Here is a 20,093-nt window from a genome sequence, read left to right on the forward strand (position 1 = left end):
TGTGCTGACGTTGGAGAGGGTACAGAGAAGATTCACTAGAATGATTCCGGGAATGAGAGGGTTAACATATGAGGAACGTTTGTCCGCTCTTGGACTGTATTCCTTGGAGTTTAGAAGAATGAACGCAGACCTCATAGAAACATTTCCAATGTTAAAAGGCATGGACAGAGTGGATGTGGCAAAGTTGTTTCCCATGATGGGGGAGTCTAGTACGAGAGGGCATGACTTCAGGATTGAAGGGCGCCCTTCCGGAACAGAAATGTGAAAAAATTTTTTTAGTCAGAGGGTGGTGAATCTATGGAATTTGTTGCCACGGGCAGCAGTGGAGGCCAAGTTATTGGGTGTCTTTAAGGCAGAGATTGATAGGTATCTGAGTAGCCAGGGCATCAAAGGTTATGGTGAGAAGGCGGGGCAGTGGGACTAAATAGGATAAAATGGATCAGCTCATGATAAAATGGTGGAGCAGACTCGATGGGCCGAATGGCCTACTTCTGCTCCTTTGTCTTATGGTCTTATCTCCTTAATATTACTTGCAACTGAAAGTTAAGCTTAAAGAAAAGATGGAAACTATGCACTAACTGGTGGTCATCTAATGGCAGTGTAATTAAAATATCTGGCAAATGCATTTTTGTTCGCTTACTTGGAACATCACTTTATGAAAGGTAAAACTGTGGTTGTCTCTGCATATTCCCAGCATTTGTTTTATTATTTTATTTAGAAATACATCCCATTTCAGCCCAACCACTCACCTTTTCAACGCTAGCCTAATCACCGGACAACTTAAAATGACCAATTTACCTACTAACTGGCACATCTTTGGAATGCGGAAGGAAAGTGGTTTTTGGGAAATTGAAAGGAGTGAAGGTAGATAAGTCACCTGAAACAAATGGTGTACACCCCAGGGTTCCGACAGAGGTGGCTGAAGAGATCGTGGAGGTATTAGTAATGATCTTTCAAGAATCACTAGATTCTGAAATGGTTCTGGAAGACTGGAAAATTGTAAATATCACTCCACTCTTCAAGAAGAGAGAGAGGCTGAAGAAGGGAAATCATAGGCCAGTTAGTCTGACCTCAGTGGTTGGGAAGATATTGGAGTTGATTGTTACTGATGTGGTCTCAGGGTACTTGGAGGCACATGATAAAATAGGCCATAGTCAGCATGGTTTCCTCAAGCAAAAATCTTGCCTGATAAATCTGTTGGAATTCTTTGAAGAAATAACAAGCAAGATAGACAAAGGAGAATCAGTTGATGTTGTGTACTTGGATTTTCAGAAGGCCTTTGACAAGGTGACGTATGCGAGGCTACTTAACAAGATACGAGCCCATGTTATTACAGGGAAGATTCCAGCACGGATAGAGCAGTGGCTGTATGGCAGGAGGCAAAGAGTGGGAATAAAGGGAGCCTTTTCTGGTTGGCTGCCGGTGACTAGTGGTGTTCCACAGGGATCTGTGTTGGGACTGATTATTTTTACATTATATGTCAATGATTTGGATGATGGAATTGATGGCTTTGTTGCAAAGTGTGCCTTTGATACAAAGATAGATGGAGGGTCAGGTAGTTTTGATGAAGTAGAGAGGCTACAAAAGGATTTAGACAGATTAGGAGAATGGGCAAAGAAGTGGCAGATGAAAAACAGCGAGAGGAAGTGTATGGTCATGCACTTTGGTAGAAGAAATAAAAGGGTTAACTATTTTCTAAATGGAGAGAAATTACAAAAAAATGAAGCACAAAGGGACTTGGGAGTGCTCGTGCGGAATTCCCTAAAGGTTAATTTGCAGGTAGAGTGTGTGATGAGGAAGGCAAATGCAATGTTAGTATTCATTTCAAGAGGATTAGAATATAAAAGCAAAGATATAATGTTGAGACTTTATAAAGCACTGGTGAAGCCTCACTTGGAGTATTGTGAGCAGTTTTGGGCCCCTTATCTTAGAAAGGATGTGCAGAAATTGGAAAGGGTTCAAATGAGGATCATGAAAATGATTGTAGGTTTGAACAGTTTATCATATGAAGAGTGTTTGATGGCTCTGGGCTTGTATTCACTGAAATTCAGAAGAATCGGGGTTGGCCTCATTGAAACCTATTGAATGGTGAAAGGCCTTGAGAGAGTGGATGTGGAGAGGATGTTTCCTGTGGTGGGAGAGTCTAAGCCCAGAGGACACAGCTTCAGAATAGAGTGGCATCCTTTTAGAAAAGAGATAAGGGGGAATTTCTGTAGCCAGAAAGTGGTGAATCTGTAGAATTCTTTGCCACAGGCAGCTATGGAGGCCAAGTCTTTATGTGTATTTAAGCCAGACATTGATAGATTCTTGATTGGTTGGGGCATGACAGGATGTGGGAAGATGGCAGGAGATTGATGCTGAGAGGAAAAGTGGATCAGTTATGATTTAATGGTGGAGCAGAGATGATGGGCCATCCTATGTATTATAGTCTTATGGTCACCCAGAGGAAACCCACACCCTCATGGGGAAAATGTACAAACTCCTATAGACAGCAGCAGAATTGGACTCTTAACTCTGAATTCTCTGAGATGTAAGAGTGCTGTGTTGTTGCTATGCTACTGTGCTGCCTAACTGGAATCTGGGAAACTAGTCCAGGTTCTGATAGAGGCAGCACGGTAGCGCAGCATAATGTATATGACAGCCTACTACATTGGCACCAGTTGTATCAGGAGGAATCTGAATCGGAATTGGAATTTTTTCTAGGCCAGGAAAACCCATCCCTGTATCAGGGACAATCTGAATCTGTATCTGAATGAGACTCATTCCTCAGCCAGGAAAACCCATCCCAGTATCAGGGGAAACTTGAATCTGAATCAGACACATTCCTCAGCCAGGAAAACCCATCCCTGCATCAAGGGTAATCTGAATCTGAATCAGACTCGTTCCCAGGCAAGGAAAAAAAAAATCCCAGTATCAGGAGCAATCTGAATCTGAATTAGAATTATTCCTAAGCAAGGGAAAAATAAACATTCCAGTATCAGGGGGAATCTGAATCGGGATCAGAATGGTTCCTAGGCTAGGAAAACCCATCCCACTATCAGGAGGAATGGCATGATGTGGTAGTAAGCCATTGCTCCTTGAGTACTCTGAAACACGTTGGTGGGTTGTTGAGGCAAGCACTTCCGTATCCAGAAAAGCAATTCAATTGTCAATGCCCAGGTGGCTTTGGCCTGTGTTCGGGTAAATGGTACCAGAATGGATAGGTACGTGATGTTCAGTGTGGGAATGATGGACCAAGAGTTGTATCTGTGTTATAAGCTCTAAAAATATATATGACTGATTAAAATACAGTGAGTGACAAGTCAGCTTTACTTCATTCTTGACTTTTGTTTGCATTGACCCTCTGCACAGGAAAATCCTGTTTATTAAAAGAAATACTGGAAACATTTAAAAGGTCATGCAGCGTCTATGGAAAGGGAAGCAGTTTAATGCTTCAAGTTTAAAATATGAGAAATAGGATTGTTCCAGGTTGTAATGACAGGGAGGAGGGATGGGTAGAACAAAGGGAATCCCTCCAGTAGGAAGAGCCCAGAGTTGCCATGACGACAAGCTGCTGATAGAGCCAAAAGTTTGATGGGATTGAGAGAAAGAACCAAAGCAAATGGACGTGTGAAACACAAACATAAAGCAACACACACAAAATGCTGGAGGAACTCAGCAAGTCAGGCAGCATCTAGGGAGAGGAATAAACTGTCAATGTTTCGTGCCAAGACCCTCCTTCAGGACCAGAAAGGAAGGCGGAAGATGTCAGAATAAGGTGGTAGTGGTGGGGGAAAGAAGACAAGCATGAAGCTGATAGGTGAAGCCAGGTGGGTGAGGGAGGGGGGAGTGAAGTAAGCAGCTGGGGGGGTGTTAGGTGGAAAAAGCAAAGGGCTGGAGGAGAAATCTGATGGGAGAAGAGAGTGGGCCGTGGGAGAAAGGGAAGGAGGGGGGCACCAGTGGGAGGTGATTGACAGGTGAGGAGACGAAGTTGGAGGTGGGGATAGAGTGTGGAATTGAAGAAAAGGGAAAATGACCCGAAGTTGGAGAAATCGATGTTCATGCCATCAGGTTGCAGACTACCCAGACGGAATCTGAGGTGCTGTTCCTCCACCCTGAGAGTGGCCACTTCGTGGCAGAAGAGGAGGTCGTAGACTGGAATGGCAGAATGGGAATGGGGATAGCAATTAAAGTGGTTATCCACTGGGAAACCCTGCTTGAGACAGATGGGCCACCAGGAAACACAAAGTGAGTTACCTGAAACTGTTGAACTCTCTCCCTTCTCAGAATGAACTCCCAGATTTAATTCAGTCCGTCACACTTCAAATTTGTCAACTCAATATTATTATGGGTAAATTCACAAATAAAAATATCTTTGTTCAAAATTCATGATGTAGATTTTACCCACTCTGTCCATATTTTCCACGTTACTCAAAACAACATTGCAGATGAGATGACAATCATTCAGCTAGAATTTTATTAAAACTTGTTTAAAACCCCTTTTTTTGCTGCAATTAAGGTCACATTGTACAAATTACCACACATGAAACCCAAGATTCCAATTAACATTAAGTACAGCAGTTGTCAATATTTCAGTTAGCTGTTGACTTGGAATTCATTTGAAAACACTGTATAATGATTGCTCGTAATACTTAACCTTAAATGCACCAATTTTCACCAAAACAACAGAAAGAATTGTGATAGTAGTGACAAAAGATGAAAATCATGTCCTTTGCAAGGTATACCATCAGGGTGGTAATTGCATGGCTAGGCTGTGAATTACAAACCTTAACCTCTCTGGTACCACATACCAAAGGGTGGTTTCTATCCCTTTAAACTGTTGTGCAAACACGTTATACATATGCCCAATTGCACTTAAAGTGTTGGTGTTCTAAAGATGTCATTACTGACATACATTGGAATATTACAACAAGTAATTGGCTGGTGTCAATAGTTCCTGTCAGCTGATAACCACACAGGCATTAGAAGATGCAAGGAATGCCTATTGTACAATATACAACATCTGATACAGGCAACACATTAACACACAGAAGCAACAACTTCACAAGTCTTGAACTATTCTGGCTACAATGTGCCAACTGTACAGGTTCTTACTGAATGCGAGAGGATGTGGTTCTGACCCCTTGTAATTGGGGCACAAGCCAAACTGCTCCAACAAGTCAGGCACCATAAAATCATTCTTTAATTTGTTGCTTTACACACCCTACATCAAATTGTAATGCAGACCAAGGCTACTTAGTTAGAGACATGAAGTGGCTTGGCTTCACTTCAGTCAGAACCTCTCTCTCCTCTCAACAGGTAGATGGGAGTTTCCTTATCAATCTGGGCAGGTTTTGAACTGTGGTTTTGAATGCTGATGTTCAGTGAGGTGCTTACATCGGCTCAGAGACTGCACTCTCTCTTCTGTCACTGTGCTCCTCTAAATTAAGCACATTATCTAAACTGACAGTGCTGTACATTAACAGGCAGAGGTGCTGCCATTCTGACATTAAACAAAGATAGCCCTTTATAGTGAAAGAAGTGATACCGTACAGTATTTAAATTAAAAAAACTTCTCAAGTTCATTCATTCCCCCGCATCAATACTAACCAAACTATTGATGAGATATTCCTCAGTTTGAGGAACTTGCCATGCATAAACTGACTTTTGCTTTTATCTACATCACCACAGAAACTACAATTAAAGGTGCTTCTTTGCCAGAAGCACTCTTGGGATTTCTCTCAATTCCTCGCTAGTGTTTGTTCGTTAATGGGCATCCAATGACAGTCACCATCTACAATTACTCTACAAGACACACAAAGCATTCCTTAGCCAAAAGAAATGCACTGCAATGTAAACCTAGCCAGCACTCAAATGGCAGAAGCTTTGGGTTCAGGTTTGGTTTCTAACTGAACCCCAATGGGACCACAATATTCCTGTAATTCTATTGCTGCTTATAGCAGTTCCATAGCAATTACACAACTTCACAATTAGGCAATGATGGCTTCAAGGGCAATAGTTGGGCATCTCTGGAATGACACTAGCTATGGGCAGAACTTTGGTACAACCCTATCATAAACACAAGAGTTTCTGCAGATCATCAACACTGCAGATGCTTGAAATCCGGAACAACACACACAAGATGCTGGAGGAGCTCAGCGGGTCAGGCAGCATCTACTGGAATGAAAAAAAGGTTGACGTTTCAAGCCGAGACACCTCTTCAAGGACTGGAAAGGAAGAGGGAACACACCAGAATAAAAAGATTGGGGGGGGGGGGGGGGAGGGGAAGAAGGATTGCTGGAAGGTGACAGGTGAAGCCCGGTGGATAGGAAAGATAAAGGGCTGGAGATGAAGGAATCTGATAGGAGTAGAGTATCAGAGAAATGGAAGGAGGAAGAGACCCAGAAGGAAGTAACAGGCCAGACTGGGGAATAGAAGAAGAGGGGAGGGGGAAGAAAAATTATTTTTACCAGAAGGAGAAATCGATATTGATGCTATCAGGTTGGATGCTACCCAGACCAAATATAAGGTGCTACTCCTCCACTCTGAGGGTGGCCTCATCGTGGCACAAGAGGAGGCCATGGACCGAAATGTTGGAACGGGAATGGGAATGGGAGTTAAAATGTTTGCCACCGAGAAATTCCACTTTTGGCAGATGGAGCAAAGGTGCTCGACGAAGCTGTCCCCCAATTTATGATGGGTTTCACCAGTGTAGAGGAAGCCGCGTCAGGGCCACCCGATACAATAGATGACCCCAGCAGCCTCACCTGGAAGCACCGCTTGGGGCCCTGAATGGAGCTGGGGGAGGAGGCGAATGGGCAGGTGGAGCACTTTGTCCGCTTGCAGGAGTAAGTGCCAGGAGGGAGATTAGTGGGGAGGGGTGGATAGACAAGGGAATCATGGAGGGAGCATTCCCTGTGGAAAGCAGAAAGTGACGGGGGGAAATAAAGATATGTTTGGTGGTAGGATCCCTTTGGAGAGGATGGAAGTTGTGGAGGATGATGTGTTGGATGTGAAAGCTCATGGGGTGGAAGGTAAGGACAAGAGGAACTCTATCACAGTTAAGGCAGCAGGATGATGGGACAAGTGTGGATGTTTGGGAATTGGAGATGCAGGAGAAGGCAGTATTAATGTTGGAGAAAGGGAAACTGTTTTGCAGCTGCGGTAAATCTAGAGTCATGCTCATAAAATGCTGGAGAAACTCATCAGTTAAGGCAGAATCTATGGAAAGGAATAAGGAGTCAACGCTTTAGGCTAAGACCCTTTATCAAGACCCTCTCCATTAATGTAGCATGATGTGCTGAGTTCAGCATTTTGTGTGTTATTCTTGATATAGCCCTATTTGCATGACATTGAATGTGGTGACAACCCAAGGTGAGGCGATCAGTTGTCACCAGAGTCACCTCCAATGGCAACAGGATATTCACCATGATTGATCTGCAACACTCACTTAAAAACATCCCCAATCGATGGATTTACTTCGAGTGTGAACTCCATCACAAAAGCAGGTGAAGAGCTGACTATGGAAACATTCACATATATTTCCAACCATTGATTCAACAAGAGGTCTTTCCACTGTAGTTCAGTATTATCAGTTTGCAATGCAAAGGAAAGCCAGAGCTGAAATTTTACTTTAAAACAATTTTAACTTCTCCCTAATCCCATTGTACACTTACAATTACAGTTATTTCCCTTGCTTAATTTCATCTAGTTCATCACAGAGAAGCTAATGGTTTGCTGACCTTGACTAACATGAAAACAATGATTTTTGTTTCCTATTTAGGAAGAGAAGAATTCCCATTTTTGTTCAGTCAGAAAAATCTCTTTTTGCATTGCCTAGTACAAGAGAAAAAGGTGCCATTTACCCAAACATTGACTTTTAAAAAAAAAACAATTGCAGTGCAGTTTGGACAGAGAATGCACATATAAAATAGGTTGGAAACCCTAACAAAAGTGCAGATAATTTAACCGTTGCTAAAAGAATAAATACTTTTAGCACAACTCTTTGAGGATCTTCTTCTAGATGTTAGTGGTTATAGGTAGTGGACCCTTGTGTAGCCACACTCCTTACCAAACCTTCCTTTAGACATTCAAGTGTGTATGCAAGAGAGATAAGTACAGTTGCTCATCTTGTGGCCAGCAAGTTTTTGTTTCATGTCAAGTTTGATGCAATGTCCTGGAGGCAACTGCAGATGGATTCAATTCTCCTGTTCACATTCCAATCTGCCCTTCTCTTAGTCTGTTTTCAAGAACATTGCCATGTCTCAGTTAGGAACTCAAGGTACTGCGCTGCTGACAGACATGGGTGCATGATAGTTCAGCCTGGCACTGCTGCTTTGCTTGAAAGAGAAAGGCAAGAATACAAAAACAAACCTTTTCTTCAAAGTGGCTCTGCTACCCAGTTCAGTTCAATCAAAGTCTGATAAGCTGCTCAACCAGGCCTTTGCATTTCACAAGATTCACCTCCAGTTAAACGTGCAAACTTGCTCGATGGAGGGAAGAGAGTTCCCTCACACTATAAATAACACTGCTAACGTTTGCTGTGCACGTGTCCTTCTGACGTATGCAGGGGGTCCATAACTTAGCATTGGATTCAATATTCTCTCAGGCTGAACAATAGCAGCTTTCAAATAGGCAAGAGGTCGATCACATGACTGAGCACTGAAGTTTGTTTGACCCAGCTGTCCTGTCCCCACGCCATTTTGTTTTCTTCTTCTTTTTCTGACTCTTCTCTGGTATTTGTTGCCTGTTTGGAATTAGACACAAAAAAAACACATCTTTGATTAATGGCTCGCCTTTGCCAAGTGCTCCATTTTTCTCAAACTTCAAGCAAATGAATGTTTTCACTGTATCAAGAGGAAGGGCCAGGAAATGGAGGCAATACAGTTTGGCTTCTGGTCTTGCCACATAACTACCCTTGTGGGGGTAAACAACCCAATAAAGAATCACAGAAAAAGTTTTACCAGGAATAAACAAATGTACAATCTGATACTGTGAGAATCTGCTGAAGTGAATAATGTAGATACATATAGGAGTAAAAAGGGTCATCGCTATTCACCATATATATTTATAGTACACGTATATGGAATTTGCTGTGGTGCGTTGGAACAACATGCAACAAACAACAATATTCAACAATTACAAAGAATAAGGAACTATATTAAAAAGAAGTTAAAGGTTAAAGTATGGATATTGGATGGGGTACTTCACTGCTTCTATTGCGTTTCTTGGGTTTACTGAGCATGCCCACAAGGAAACAAATCTCAGATTGTATATGGTGACATATATGTACTTTGATAATAAATCTACTTTGAACGTTGAACTAAAATATGGAATAAGGGATCCACATAAGGGTGAATGAAAAGGACGAGCAGGTGTGTTTGGATGAAATGAGGTGGGAGTAAATTAGGTTTCTGAATGCTCCTTGAATATTACCACCTTATTTTGCTCTAATAACTTTTCTTTTGATATTTCTTAAAAGAGTATTTTTTTATGTATTGCACTGCACTTCTGCTGCAAAACAATAAATTTCACGACAGCTATCAGTGATAATTCAGTTTGGGCACAACACAAGTACACACAGTAAGATCCACCTGAACAATAATGCAACAGTGCTTCAATAGCAATGACGCTCAACTCCAAAGACAAGGGACAGCAAAAAACCCAACTCAGACACTGGACTTGGTGCAATTCAGTCCCATAGTGGGTGGTTGATTCCTAAAACGGTCTGGAGTGGTCCCTCTGTTGCAACGTGATCTTTGGGATGGGTAATAAAGAACAACAGAACAAGAAACAAGTTTAAACAGGAAGCGGTCCACTGATATTTCAAATATAGGTAATATGGGTTACCATGACAAATATGGGTAGTATAAAACAACAGAAATAAAGTGTCAAGTTTAAACAGGAAGTGGTCAACCAATACGTCAAATTTACACTTCCCTCATTATCCATTTTGTGGCTTCTCTGAGTAAGACTGTCAATTACAGTTCTATGTCCACTGATATTAATGTAAGTGATATTTGCATTTTTGTAAGTGACAATGCTTGCAAAGATCACAAGACAAAGGAGCAGAAGTAGGCCACTCGGCCCATCGAGTCTGCTCCGCAGCTCCCCCATGAGCTAAACTATTCACCCATCTAGTTCCAATTTCCGGCTTTCTCCCCATATCCCTTGATACCCTGACTAATTAGATACCTGTCAATCTCCTCCTTAAACACCCTCAATGATTGGGCCTCCACAGCTGTATGTGGCAATGAATTCCACAAATCCACGACCCTCTGGCTAAAAAATTTTTCCTCATCTCTGTTTTAACTGGGTACTCTCTAATTCTAAGACTATGGCCTCTTGTCCTGGACTCACCCACCAAGGGAAACAACCTTTCCACACCTACTCTGTCCAACCCTTTCAACCCATTTCAACAAGATGAAGTCAGAAATCTTGTCAGATAATCTGAGCTGATTCTATTCCCCGATCCTATTCGTGAGAGACTGCTGTCTGTCACAATCTTCAGTCTCTCAGAGTTTAAGGATGAACCAGTTATTCCCTCAAGCATTTTCTCTGTTGTCCTTTATATGTGAACTTGTAAAGTGATATTAACTTTCTGTTCAATGCATGTAATAATGTTTCCTGAGATGCTATTGAGGAAATGAGCTAGCTATTTTCTTAGAATTCTTGCCCAAGTTCTTCCTCAGATAATGAAAACAAAATAATTTGAGCCACTCAGGTTAGTAAGACTTACTATCCACAAATTGTTACCTCATCTGCATAGAAAACAGGATCTACGCTATAATTTATGGGTTGCAAACTATTCTGACCCACTGGTTTGTGATACAAATGGATGTTCTTTCTTTACTGTATATGGAAAAATAGCAATGACCTCACTTAATTCAGAATCAGAATTTAATTAAATGTCTATTGTAAAAATGATGAGGAAGTGTTCATAGGTTCACTGTCTGTTCAGAAATCTGCTGGCAGAGGGGGTCTTTAATGCCACCTTTTTGAGGCATCACTTTTGGCGAGAGACACAGGTGACGGCGGCAGCAACAAGAGCAACTACCACCCTCACTGACATTAATTTTATCAGACCGAGTCACATAATTGGGAACAGGTTGTGAAACGTTTGTTTTGGAACAGGGAAGGACTGAGGGGGGAACTCCAGAGTGTAGAAGTTAGACAATGTTGCAATTCAGATATGCATTAGGAACAGCCAATATGAAAAATAATATTTAGTTATTTACTTAGCGATGCAGCACAAAGTAGGCCCGTCCAACCCTTCCAGCAGATTTTGATTTAACTCTAGTCTAATCATGGGACAATTCACAAGGACCAATTAACCTAGCCAGTATGTCTTTGGAGTGTGGGAGGAAACCAGAGCACCCAGGGAAAACCCATGCATTCCACAGGGAGGACGTACAGGCTCCACATAGAGGGCATCTGGGATTGAACTTTGTACTCTGACGCCCCGCGCTGTAACAGCATCGCACAACCTCTATACGATAGTGTCACCCGCACAATTTTTTTGCCCCCATGTGTGATTATTGGCGTGGGCTGTGTACTAATTTGCTTGCATAATGATCTTCTGCTGTAACTCAGGTGCTGAAGGTAAGAAAGGTGCTACTGTCATAGAATAACCACTCTGTTAAAGACACTTCATGGAGAAATTTTAATGGCTCAAATTTTCCCTAAGGTGTGTATAAAATCATGAGGGATATAGATAGAGTGAATACACTCAGTCTTTTCCCCAGGGTTGGGGAATCTAGACTTGGAGAGCACAGGTTTGCCGTGCGGCGGGTAAGATTTAATAGGAACTTGAGGGACAACTTTTTCATGCAAAGGGTGGAATGTATGTGAGCTGCAGGTGGAAGCAGTTAAGGTAGGATGCAAAGGGTGGAATGTATGTGAGCTGCAGGTGGAAGCAGTTAAGGTAGGTACAATTATATCTTTAAAAGCTAGTTGACTGGTACATACATGGGAAAGGTTTAGGAGGTAATAGACCAAATGCAGGCAAATAGGTCCAACTTGGATGGAGAATTTGGTCAGTATGGGCCAGTTGACTGAAGGGCATGCTGTATGAATCTAAGAATTTAAAAGAGAAATCAGAAGATAAATTTCCACCACTTCTGGCAGCTATTGAGGAATTGTCCATAAGTGAATTTAACCTGTACAATTCTTGAAATATTTTCCAAATCTAGTGAGGATATTCACTAGTTCCCAAAAAAATAAGTCTGTCCTCTTATTTACGTACAGCAAGTCTGTCCTCTCACTATATACTATAGTTTAGTGTTTATGCATTGGGAAGATCCTGGCAGTTCATGTAAAATACAAGAAGTGAACAATGTTACCGGAGTATGATAGTGCTGCAGGTACCTACCTTATGACTCTGACAAGATCATGAAAGGCTTTGTCTACGTTCAGTGGAGGATCCTTAGCGCTAGTCTCAATGTAAGATATCTTGAGCAAGAATAAATACATTTCTTAATTACCAACAGTGACATACAGAAAGGTAATACACCACAACTGTGTGAAATTCAAGCTGTGAACCTTGCACCATTACAGAGAGAGAAAAGTTAAAACAATAGCCAATGTGACGTATCATCAAGGGAAATGGGCAAAAGTTAGTGCAGTTTACTCAGTACAGATGGCTGCCTCCTCAGATGTGAACGTATATGTGGGACAAAGTATCAGCGACACAATTGGGAATTCCATGATGTGCAAAGCAAGAACAAGACTGAAGACGGTTTTTGAAGTGAAGTGGGGGTGGATTAATCTACATCTAAGCCATGTTATCTGTAATCCTTTGTACCCCATGCTGTCTGAACTGTTGTGTATTTGATAGGCTTCCCTTTTACATTTGCTGCTTTTGGCATTTTATACTTCACGGCATGGAACAAAGCCGGTGCTGCAAAGGCACTGATGCAGTGACATTTAATTTCTAAAAAGGCAGAACTGCATTACAAGCAAGGGCATTAGAAGCAAGAGCAAAATCAAATACTCAGGAAGTCAGGCAGCAGCAGTGGAGAGAAGCAGAAACCGTCAAAGGTCTGCAAGATTAAAGATAATTATGTTTCAGAAAGGCAGAGAAGAGGCGGAAGGAGGATGGTAATTGAAGTGGACCATTGCACATTGAGCTCTAGAGGTTTCATTCCGCTTCGGTGAAGGATATTAAGGACTGATGTTTTTATTCTATTCTATTTCAGCTGCCATCATCCGGGAAGCGGAACCGTAGCATAAAAGCCAGGACCAACAGGCCATCAGACTGATGAACTCATGCTGACTTGTTCTATTTATTATAAATTACTAAAAATTGCACATTGCCCATTTAGATGGAGATGTAATGTAAAGATTTTTACTGCTCATGTATGTGAAGGATGTAAGAAATAAAGTCAAATCAATTCAATTCAAAAGTTATACCTTAGACAGGGCAACAGCAAAATTTACTTAGCAACCTGCCTACATACTGATTTTCCATTCTGTTAGTCCACCTTGTGTTCCCAATGTAAAAGGCAGTTGGCTACACAATTGAAGAAACACAATAAATTCTATGATGTAACTGATGACTGGAAATTGAAAGATAGGGGAATATGTTATGGCAATGCAGAAGAAAATATACACAGGCACATGTTTCTCTGCATCCTGATTTCATGCTTCTTTTTACTGCCAGGCCTGGAACAATTACAAATTACTGTAGACTGCTGGTAACATTCAACAAAGAGCTCCCCAATTTTCTCTCAACTGTATTGCAAGCTGTTTAAATATTTAAATAACATGTTCCAGAACTAAGGTAAAAAATGAAAAGGTCAGGACATCTGATGCTTTATAAGACTTTGGTCAGACTGTTTTTGGTGTATTGTGGGCAGTTTTGGACCCCTTACCTAAGAAAAGATGCACTGGCATTGGAGAGGGTCCTGAGGAGGTTCATGAGAATAACCCTGGGAATGAAAGGGTTAACATTTGGTGGCTCTGGGCCTGCACTCGCTGGAGTTTAGAAGAATGAGGGGTGATCTCATGAAACTTATTAAATATTGAAAGGCCTAGATAGAGCTGATATGGAGAGGATGTTTCCTGTAGTGAGTGAGTCTAGGGCAAGAGGGCACAGCCTCAGAATAGAGGGACGTCCATTTAGAACAGAGATGATGAGGAATTTCTTCAGCCAGAGGGTGGCGATTCTATGAAATTCATTGTCACAGATGGCTGTGGAGGTCAAGTCATTAGAGACCAGGTTCATGATTAATAAGGGGGTCAAAGGTTACAGGGAGAAGGCAGAAGAATAGTTTGAGAGGGACATTAAGTCAACCATGATGGAATGGCGGAGCACACTTGATGGGTCAAGATGGCCTAATTCTGCTCCCATGTCTTGTGGCCTAAGTTGACATAGCAGTATTTAGGCTTCATGTTAAGTGATTTCTCACACGGCGGGAAGATGTTCATCACTGATAGAATGATAACCACAACAGTCCTAATCTTATGGTGTAAAATTTAAACAAAGTTTGCTCTGAAATACTCACATTGTATTTGGCTGCCATCTCTCTCCCTTGTTCACCTGTGACCTTGCGCAAGTGCATCAAGTCAACCTTGTTGGCCACCAGAATCATGGGGAAAGACTCCCTGAAACAGTTAGACAGCAATCAAGATGAAACTAGTACAGTAACATCTTACAAACACGAGAAAATCTGCATATGCAGGAAATCCAAGCAACACACAACAAATGCTGGTGGAACTCAGCAGGCCAGGCAGCAACTATGAAAAGAGTAAACAGTCGATGTTTTGGGCGGACTGATGCTGCCTGGCCTGCTGAGTTCCTCCAGCTTCCTGTGTGTGCAGTAACATTTTACACTCAACAACACTTCAGACCAGCAGACCACTCACTTCACATTCATAAAGACAGCATGAATATTGATCTCACCTTCCAGTTGAAAAACATTCCCTCCCCCTCCCCTCTTCCCCACTCTGGCCTCCTACCTCTTCTCACTTGCCTTATTACCTCTCCCTGGGTCCCCTCCTCTTTCCCTTTCTCCTATGGTCCACTTTTCTCTCCTATCAGATTCCTTCCTCTCCACCTCTTTCCCACCCACCTGGCTTCACCTATCACCTTCTAGCTAGCCTCCTTCCCCTATCCCCCCTCACTTACTTTTTATTCTGGCCTCTTCCCTTTTCCTTTCGGCTTGAAACATCAACTGTTTATTCAGCTGCCTGGCCTGCTGAGTACCTCCAGAATTTTGTGTGTGTTGCTATGGATTTCTAGCATCTAAAGAATCTCTCATCTTAACAAAGCCTGTTTCACTTCAAATCTCAAGACCCTTTCAGCAAACTTTGGAAGTGTATTTGAAAGTCTATTAGATTTACTCCCAATTTTAATCTATTCATTAGTAGAACAAGTTCATTGGTTCTATTAGTTAACAGATTGATAAAATTGTCATACACAGGTTAACAGACAAGCCCATTGGGTTAATCCAGACAGCAGGCTGATACATCCTCTGAAGGGATAAGAACTGCTGCTAATTGTTCTACTCATTAACGATCTCGCTAGTAGGTCAAGTTTGTGAAAATTAGGCAAGGGCGGGGATGATCACCAAAGACAAGACATGAAGATCAAGGACATAAGCTTCCCAACTTTCTCTCCAGTGTAGAGTTATCAGCAAGAGGTCCTTATGAGAATTCTCTGCCCATTGAAGCAGTGGAGGCTACCTCAGTAAATATATCTAAGACAAGGTTGGATAGATTTTTGCATAGTAGGGGAATTAAAGGTTATGGGAAAAAGGCAAGTAGGTGGAAATGAATCCATGACCAGATCATCCATGATTTTATTGAATATCAGAGCAAACTCAACAGGCCAGATGGCCTACTCCCACTCCTACTTCTAATCTTCTTAAGTGAGGGATCAGAATTTACATATGGAATCACCACCAAACCATATTAAAGGCCATGGGAGAAGAGGATGCTAATCCAGTTATAGACATGGAAAACCCACATTTACATCATCACAAAAGTGACAAGAGATCACAAATTTATAAAATATACTTTCTATAAATTACTCATCCAGCACATCAAGTAGGGTATGTCATCTACATAGCCAAGTTCCAAAAGCTGTTGACCCTAGTACAAAAATTGTGAGCAACATTTTTAGAAAATATGTTTTAGTCTAATTAATAATTAGAAGACAGAAGATGCCAGCTATGGACCAGTTGATAACGTTATCTTTGCGGAGGTCTCCCTGTTTCTTGATTCAAGTCCCATTTCCAAGGTAGGGAGATTCTATTGAAGGAGAGCTGCTTTGCCAAAGGTGCCCTGTTTTGGATTAGGCATTAAATCAATACCCAGACCTCTCTGATATAAAACAAACTGACTTTTTGCTGAGGGGTGTGCTTTTGAACCATCTGTTAGACCCACCCGTTTTTGTGGTAGCCTGAAATATCTGATTAAGTGGACCCTCAAGAATACAAATACGGCTGCCGCAGCCATTGCTGGAGCAGACTTGGGGTTGGACTGAAGTGGCGGGGCTTGAGCAGAGAATGGATAATGAGCCGCTGAAAGAGGCACAAAACTTGTAGTTTCATGATCATTTTATTAAGCGTTAATAGAACAAAGATAATTGGAAATGGGGACAAACAGAGGACTAGTAGCAGAAGGAAAAGAAGAAGCAAACACTAACAGAAGATGATGGGACAATGCGTTCAGCTCTTTTTATGCCAAAGATAAGTAACATTCTATTCAAATTTGTAGATAAGAGTTAACCAATTAGATAATCCCTATTCAAATAATGCAATGCTTCCAGAATCATGCAAAGAACTGTATCCACTAGGGGATATACTGAACAATTGCATATACAGTAGATACCGTGACCAATAGGAGAACATACTAGACAAGTATATAGGTAGTTATAAGAAATACAAGCAGGCAATTGTTAAACTGTACAGAAAATAACAATTCTCAAGTCCAATTCAACAATGGAAAGGAATACACAGTAGACGTTGCAGGCCGAGACCTTTCATGAGGACTCCTTGATTCCTGACTTTCTTCCTCATTCAAGAATTGATTTAATGTGTTTTTGATTTAACTGAGAAAACCACTCAATGAGTTTCCAGCTCATGGGCCTCAGCTGAACTTCCTCATCACAGAATTATATTCATTGACTGCTTAGTCTATTACACCCACAACAGCCAAGGAAAACTAACCAGACCAATCTAAAACCTGGCTCCCAGTCTGCAGTTTTGTTGGTCACCGAGGCAAGTGATATCTTCAAGTGGCGATGCCCCAAAAAGGTGGCATCCATCATTAAGGACCCCCATCACCCAGGACGTGCTCTCTTCTCATTATTATCATCAAGGAGGTGGTACAGGAGCCTGAAGGCACACACTCAAAGATTCAGCAACAACTTCTTACCCTCTGCCATGAGATTTCTGAACGGACATGTCCTGGGACTATTTCTGAATAGGTTGGTGAAATTCACATCAGCTGTGGGAAAGTTATTGGAAGGTATTCTAAGGAAAGGTATATATATGTATTTGGATAGACGTGGACTCATTAAGGATAGTCAGCATGGTTTCAGGCGTGGTAAGTCATGTCTAACCAATCTTATAGATTTTTTCCAAGGAAGTTACCAGGAAAGTGGATGAAAGAAAGGCATTTGATAAGGTCCTGGATGGGAGGTTGGATAAAAAGGTTCAGTCACTCGGCATACAGGATGAGGTAGTAAATTGGATTAGACATTAGCTTTGTGGGAGAAGCCGGAGAATGGTAGTAGAGGGTTGCCTCTCTGACTGGAGGCCTGTGACTAGTGGAATTCAGCAGGGATCAATGCCGGGTCTGTTGTTCTTTGAAATTTATATCAATGATCTGGATGAGAAGGTGGTTAACTGGGTTAGCAAATATGTGGTTAATACCAAGATTGGGGGTGCAGTGGACAATGAGCAAGGTTATCATGGCTTGCAGAGGTATCTGCATCAGCTAGAAAAATGTGCTGAAAAATGGCAGAAGAAATTTAGTACAGACAAGTGTGAGGTTTTGCACTTTGGTAGGACCAACCAGGGCAGGTCTTACACAGTGAATGGTAGTGCACTGAGGAGACTGGTAGAACAAAGGGATCTGGGAATATGGGTCCATAATTCATTGGAAGTGGCATCACAGGTAGACAGGGTGTAAGGAAAGCTTTTGGCATATTGGCCTTCATGTATTGAGTGTAGAAGATGGGATGTTATGTTGAAATTGTATAAGAAGTTGGTGAGGCCTAATTTGGAGTATTGTGTGCAGTTTTGTCTACAGGAAAGATGTAAACAAGGTTGGAAGAGTGCAGAGAAAATTTACGAGGATGTTGTTAGGTCTGGAGTTATAAGGAAAGATTGAATAGGTTAGGACTCTATTCTTTAGAACATAGAAGATTGAGAGGAGATTTGATAGATATATACAAAATTATGAAGGGTGTAGCTAGGGTAAATGCAAACAGGCTTTTTCCACTGAGGTGGAGTGGGACGTCACGGCTTAAGGGTGAAAGGTGAGAAGTTTAAGGGGAACAGAGGGAAAACATCTTCCCTCAGAGAGTCGTGAGAGTGTAGAATGAGCTACCAGCACAAGTGGTGCATACAAGCTTGATTTCAATGCTTAAGAGAAGTTTAGATAGGTACATGGATGGGAGGGATATGGAGGGTTATGGTCCCATTGCAAATTGGAGGTAGGCAGTTTATATGGTTTCACCTGTCACCTGCCACTTTGTATTTCTTCCTTCCCTCCCCACAGTTTCTTATACTGACTCCTTCCCCCTTCCTTTCCAGTCCTGATGAAGGTTTTCGGCCAGAAATGTTGACTGATTACTCTTTTCCAGAGATGCTTTATTATTATTCCATAGAAGTTTATTATTAATATTTTTCCCCTCTTCTTCTATATTATGTATTGCATTGAACTGCTCCTACTAAGTTAAGAAATTTCACGTCACATGCCGGTGATAATAAACCTGATTCTGATCTAAGAAAGGATGTGCTAACATTGGAGAGGGTTTAAAAGAGGCTCACAAAAAATGATTCTGGGATTGAAAGGCTTGTCATATGAAGAGCGTTTGATGGCTCTGGGCTAGTACTCTCTGGAATTCAGAAGAATGAGAGGTGACCTGATTGAAACCTATTGAATGCTGAAAAGCCTCGATATAGTGGATGTGGAGAGGATATTTCCTATGGAAGGGGAGTCTAAGACCAGAGGACACAGCCTCAGAATAGAGGGGCACCCTTTTAGAACGGAGATGAGGAGGAATGTCTTTAGCCAGAGAGTGGTAAATCTGTGGAATATGTTGCCACAGGTGGCTGTGGAGGCCAAGTCATTGGGTGTATTTAAGGCACAGGTTGATAGATTCTTGATTAGTCAGGGCACGAAGGGTTATGGGAAGATGGCAGGAGGGTGGGGCTGAGGGAGAAATTCATCAGCCACGATGAAGTGGCAGAGCAGACTCAATGGGCCAAATGGCCTAATTCAGCTCCGATATCTTACGTCTTGTGGTCTCTTTCTGTTTACTTTGAATGCCTGCAAGAAAATGAATCTCAGGATAGTATATGGTAACATATATGTACTGCGATAATAAACTTACTTTGAACTTTGAATTTTAAAAAAAGATGTGTGTAATTATTATTTCTACACTAAAATGCTCCAGTTCTGACTGGATAAAAAAATATCTGGTCTCCACATCAAATGGATCATCTTTTGCAACTTTTCCTGCAAAACTGAGCAGGGACCAGTATTTCAGTCAACTGCATGAATAAGGAGAGTAAATTTTAAACTAAATAGCAGGAGTGTGAGATCAAAGTTGATCTTGTAAATCAAAGTTCAAATCTTGTAAATCAAGTCGCAGGCATAAGGTTAGAGAGAAAGGGAAATGATCAGCAGTCTGGACAGGGAGTACATACGTGAGAATAGATCAGTAGATGGGCTTTGAGGTTATACAAAGGAAGTCTTAACAGGAGTTCTTAATGAAAGACATGATGGTAATCATGGGAGACTATAATCAAGATGTAGACTGGGGAATAGATAATAAGTTTATTTCTTGGAAGAGCATATCTGGACTCAACTCTCGGTTTGGTGAGAAAGTATTAATAATATAATATTTAGTATTAAACTGATTGCATAGACTAGATATC

The 20,093-nt window shown here is 41.6% G+C and overlaps 1 protein-coding gene across 1 annotated transcript in view; it reads right to left on the bottom strand.

The window, feature by feature from the left end:
• Positions 1 to 4,438: 4,438 nt before the first annotated feature.
• mrasa (muscle RAS oncogene homolog a) overlaps positions 4,439 to 20,093 on the bottom strand; it is a 62,214-nt gene continuing 46,559 nt past the window's right edge. The window contains exons 4-6 of the mRNA XM_072258737.1: positions 14,484 to 14,583; positions 12,350 to 12,429; positions 4,439 to 8,725 (exon numbers count right to left, since the gene is read on the bottom strand). Of these exons, the coding sequence (XP_072114838.1) occupies positions 8,626 to 8,725; positions 12,350 to 12,429; positions 14,484 to 14,583 (280 nt within the window). The 3' untranslated portion in view covers positions 4,439 to 8,625. The remainder of the gene's footprint in view (positions 8,726 to 12,349; positions 12,430 to 14,483; positions 14,584 to 20,093) is intronic.

The sequence above is a fragment of the Mobula birostris genome, chromosome 5, assembly GCF_030028105.1.
Source record: "Mobula birostris isolate sMobBir1 chromosome 5, sMobBir1.hap1, whole genome shotgun sequence".
In the NCBI taxonomy this organism is placed as follows: Eukaryota; Metazoa; Chordata; class Chondrichthyes; order Myliobatiformes; family Myliobatidae; genus Mobula; species Mobula birostris.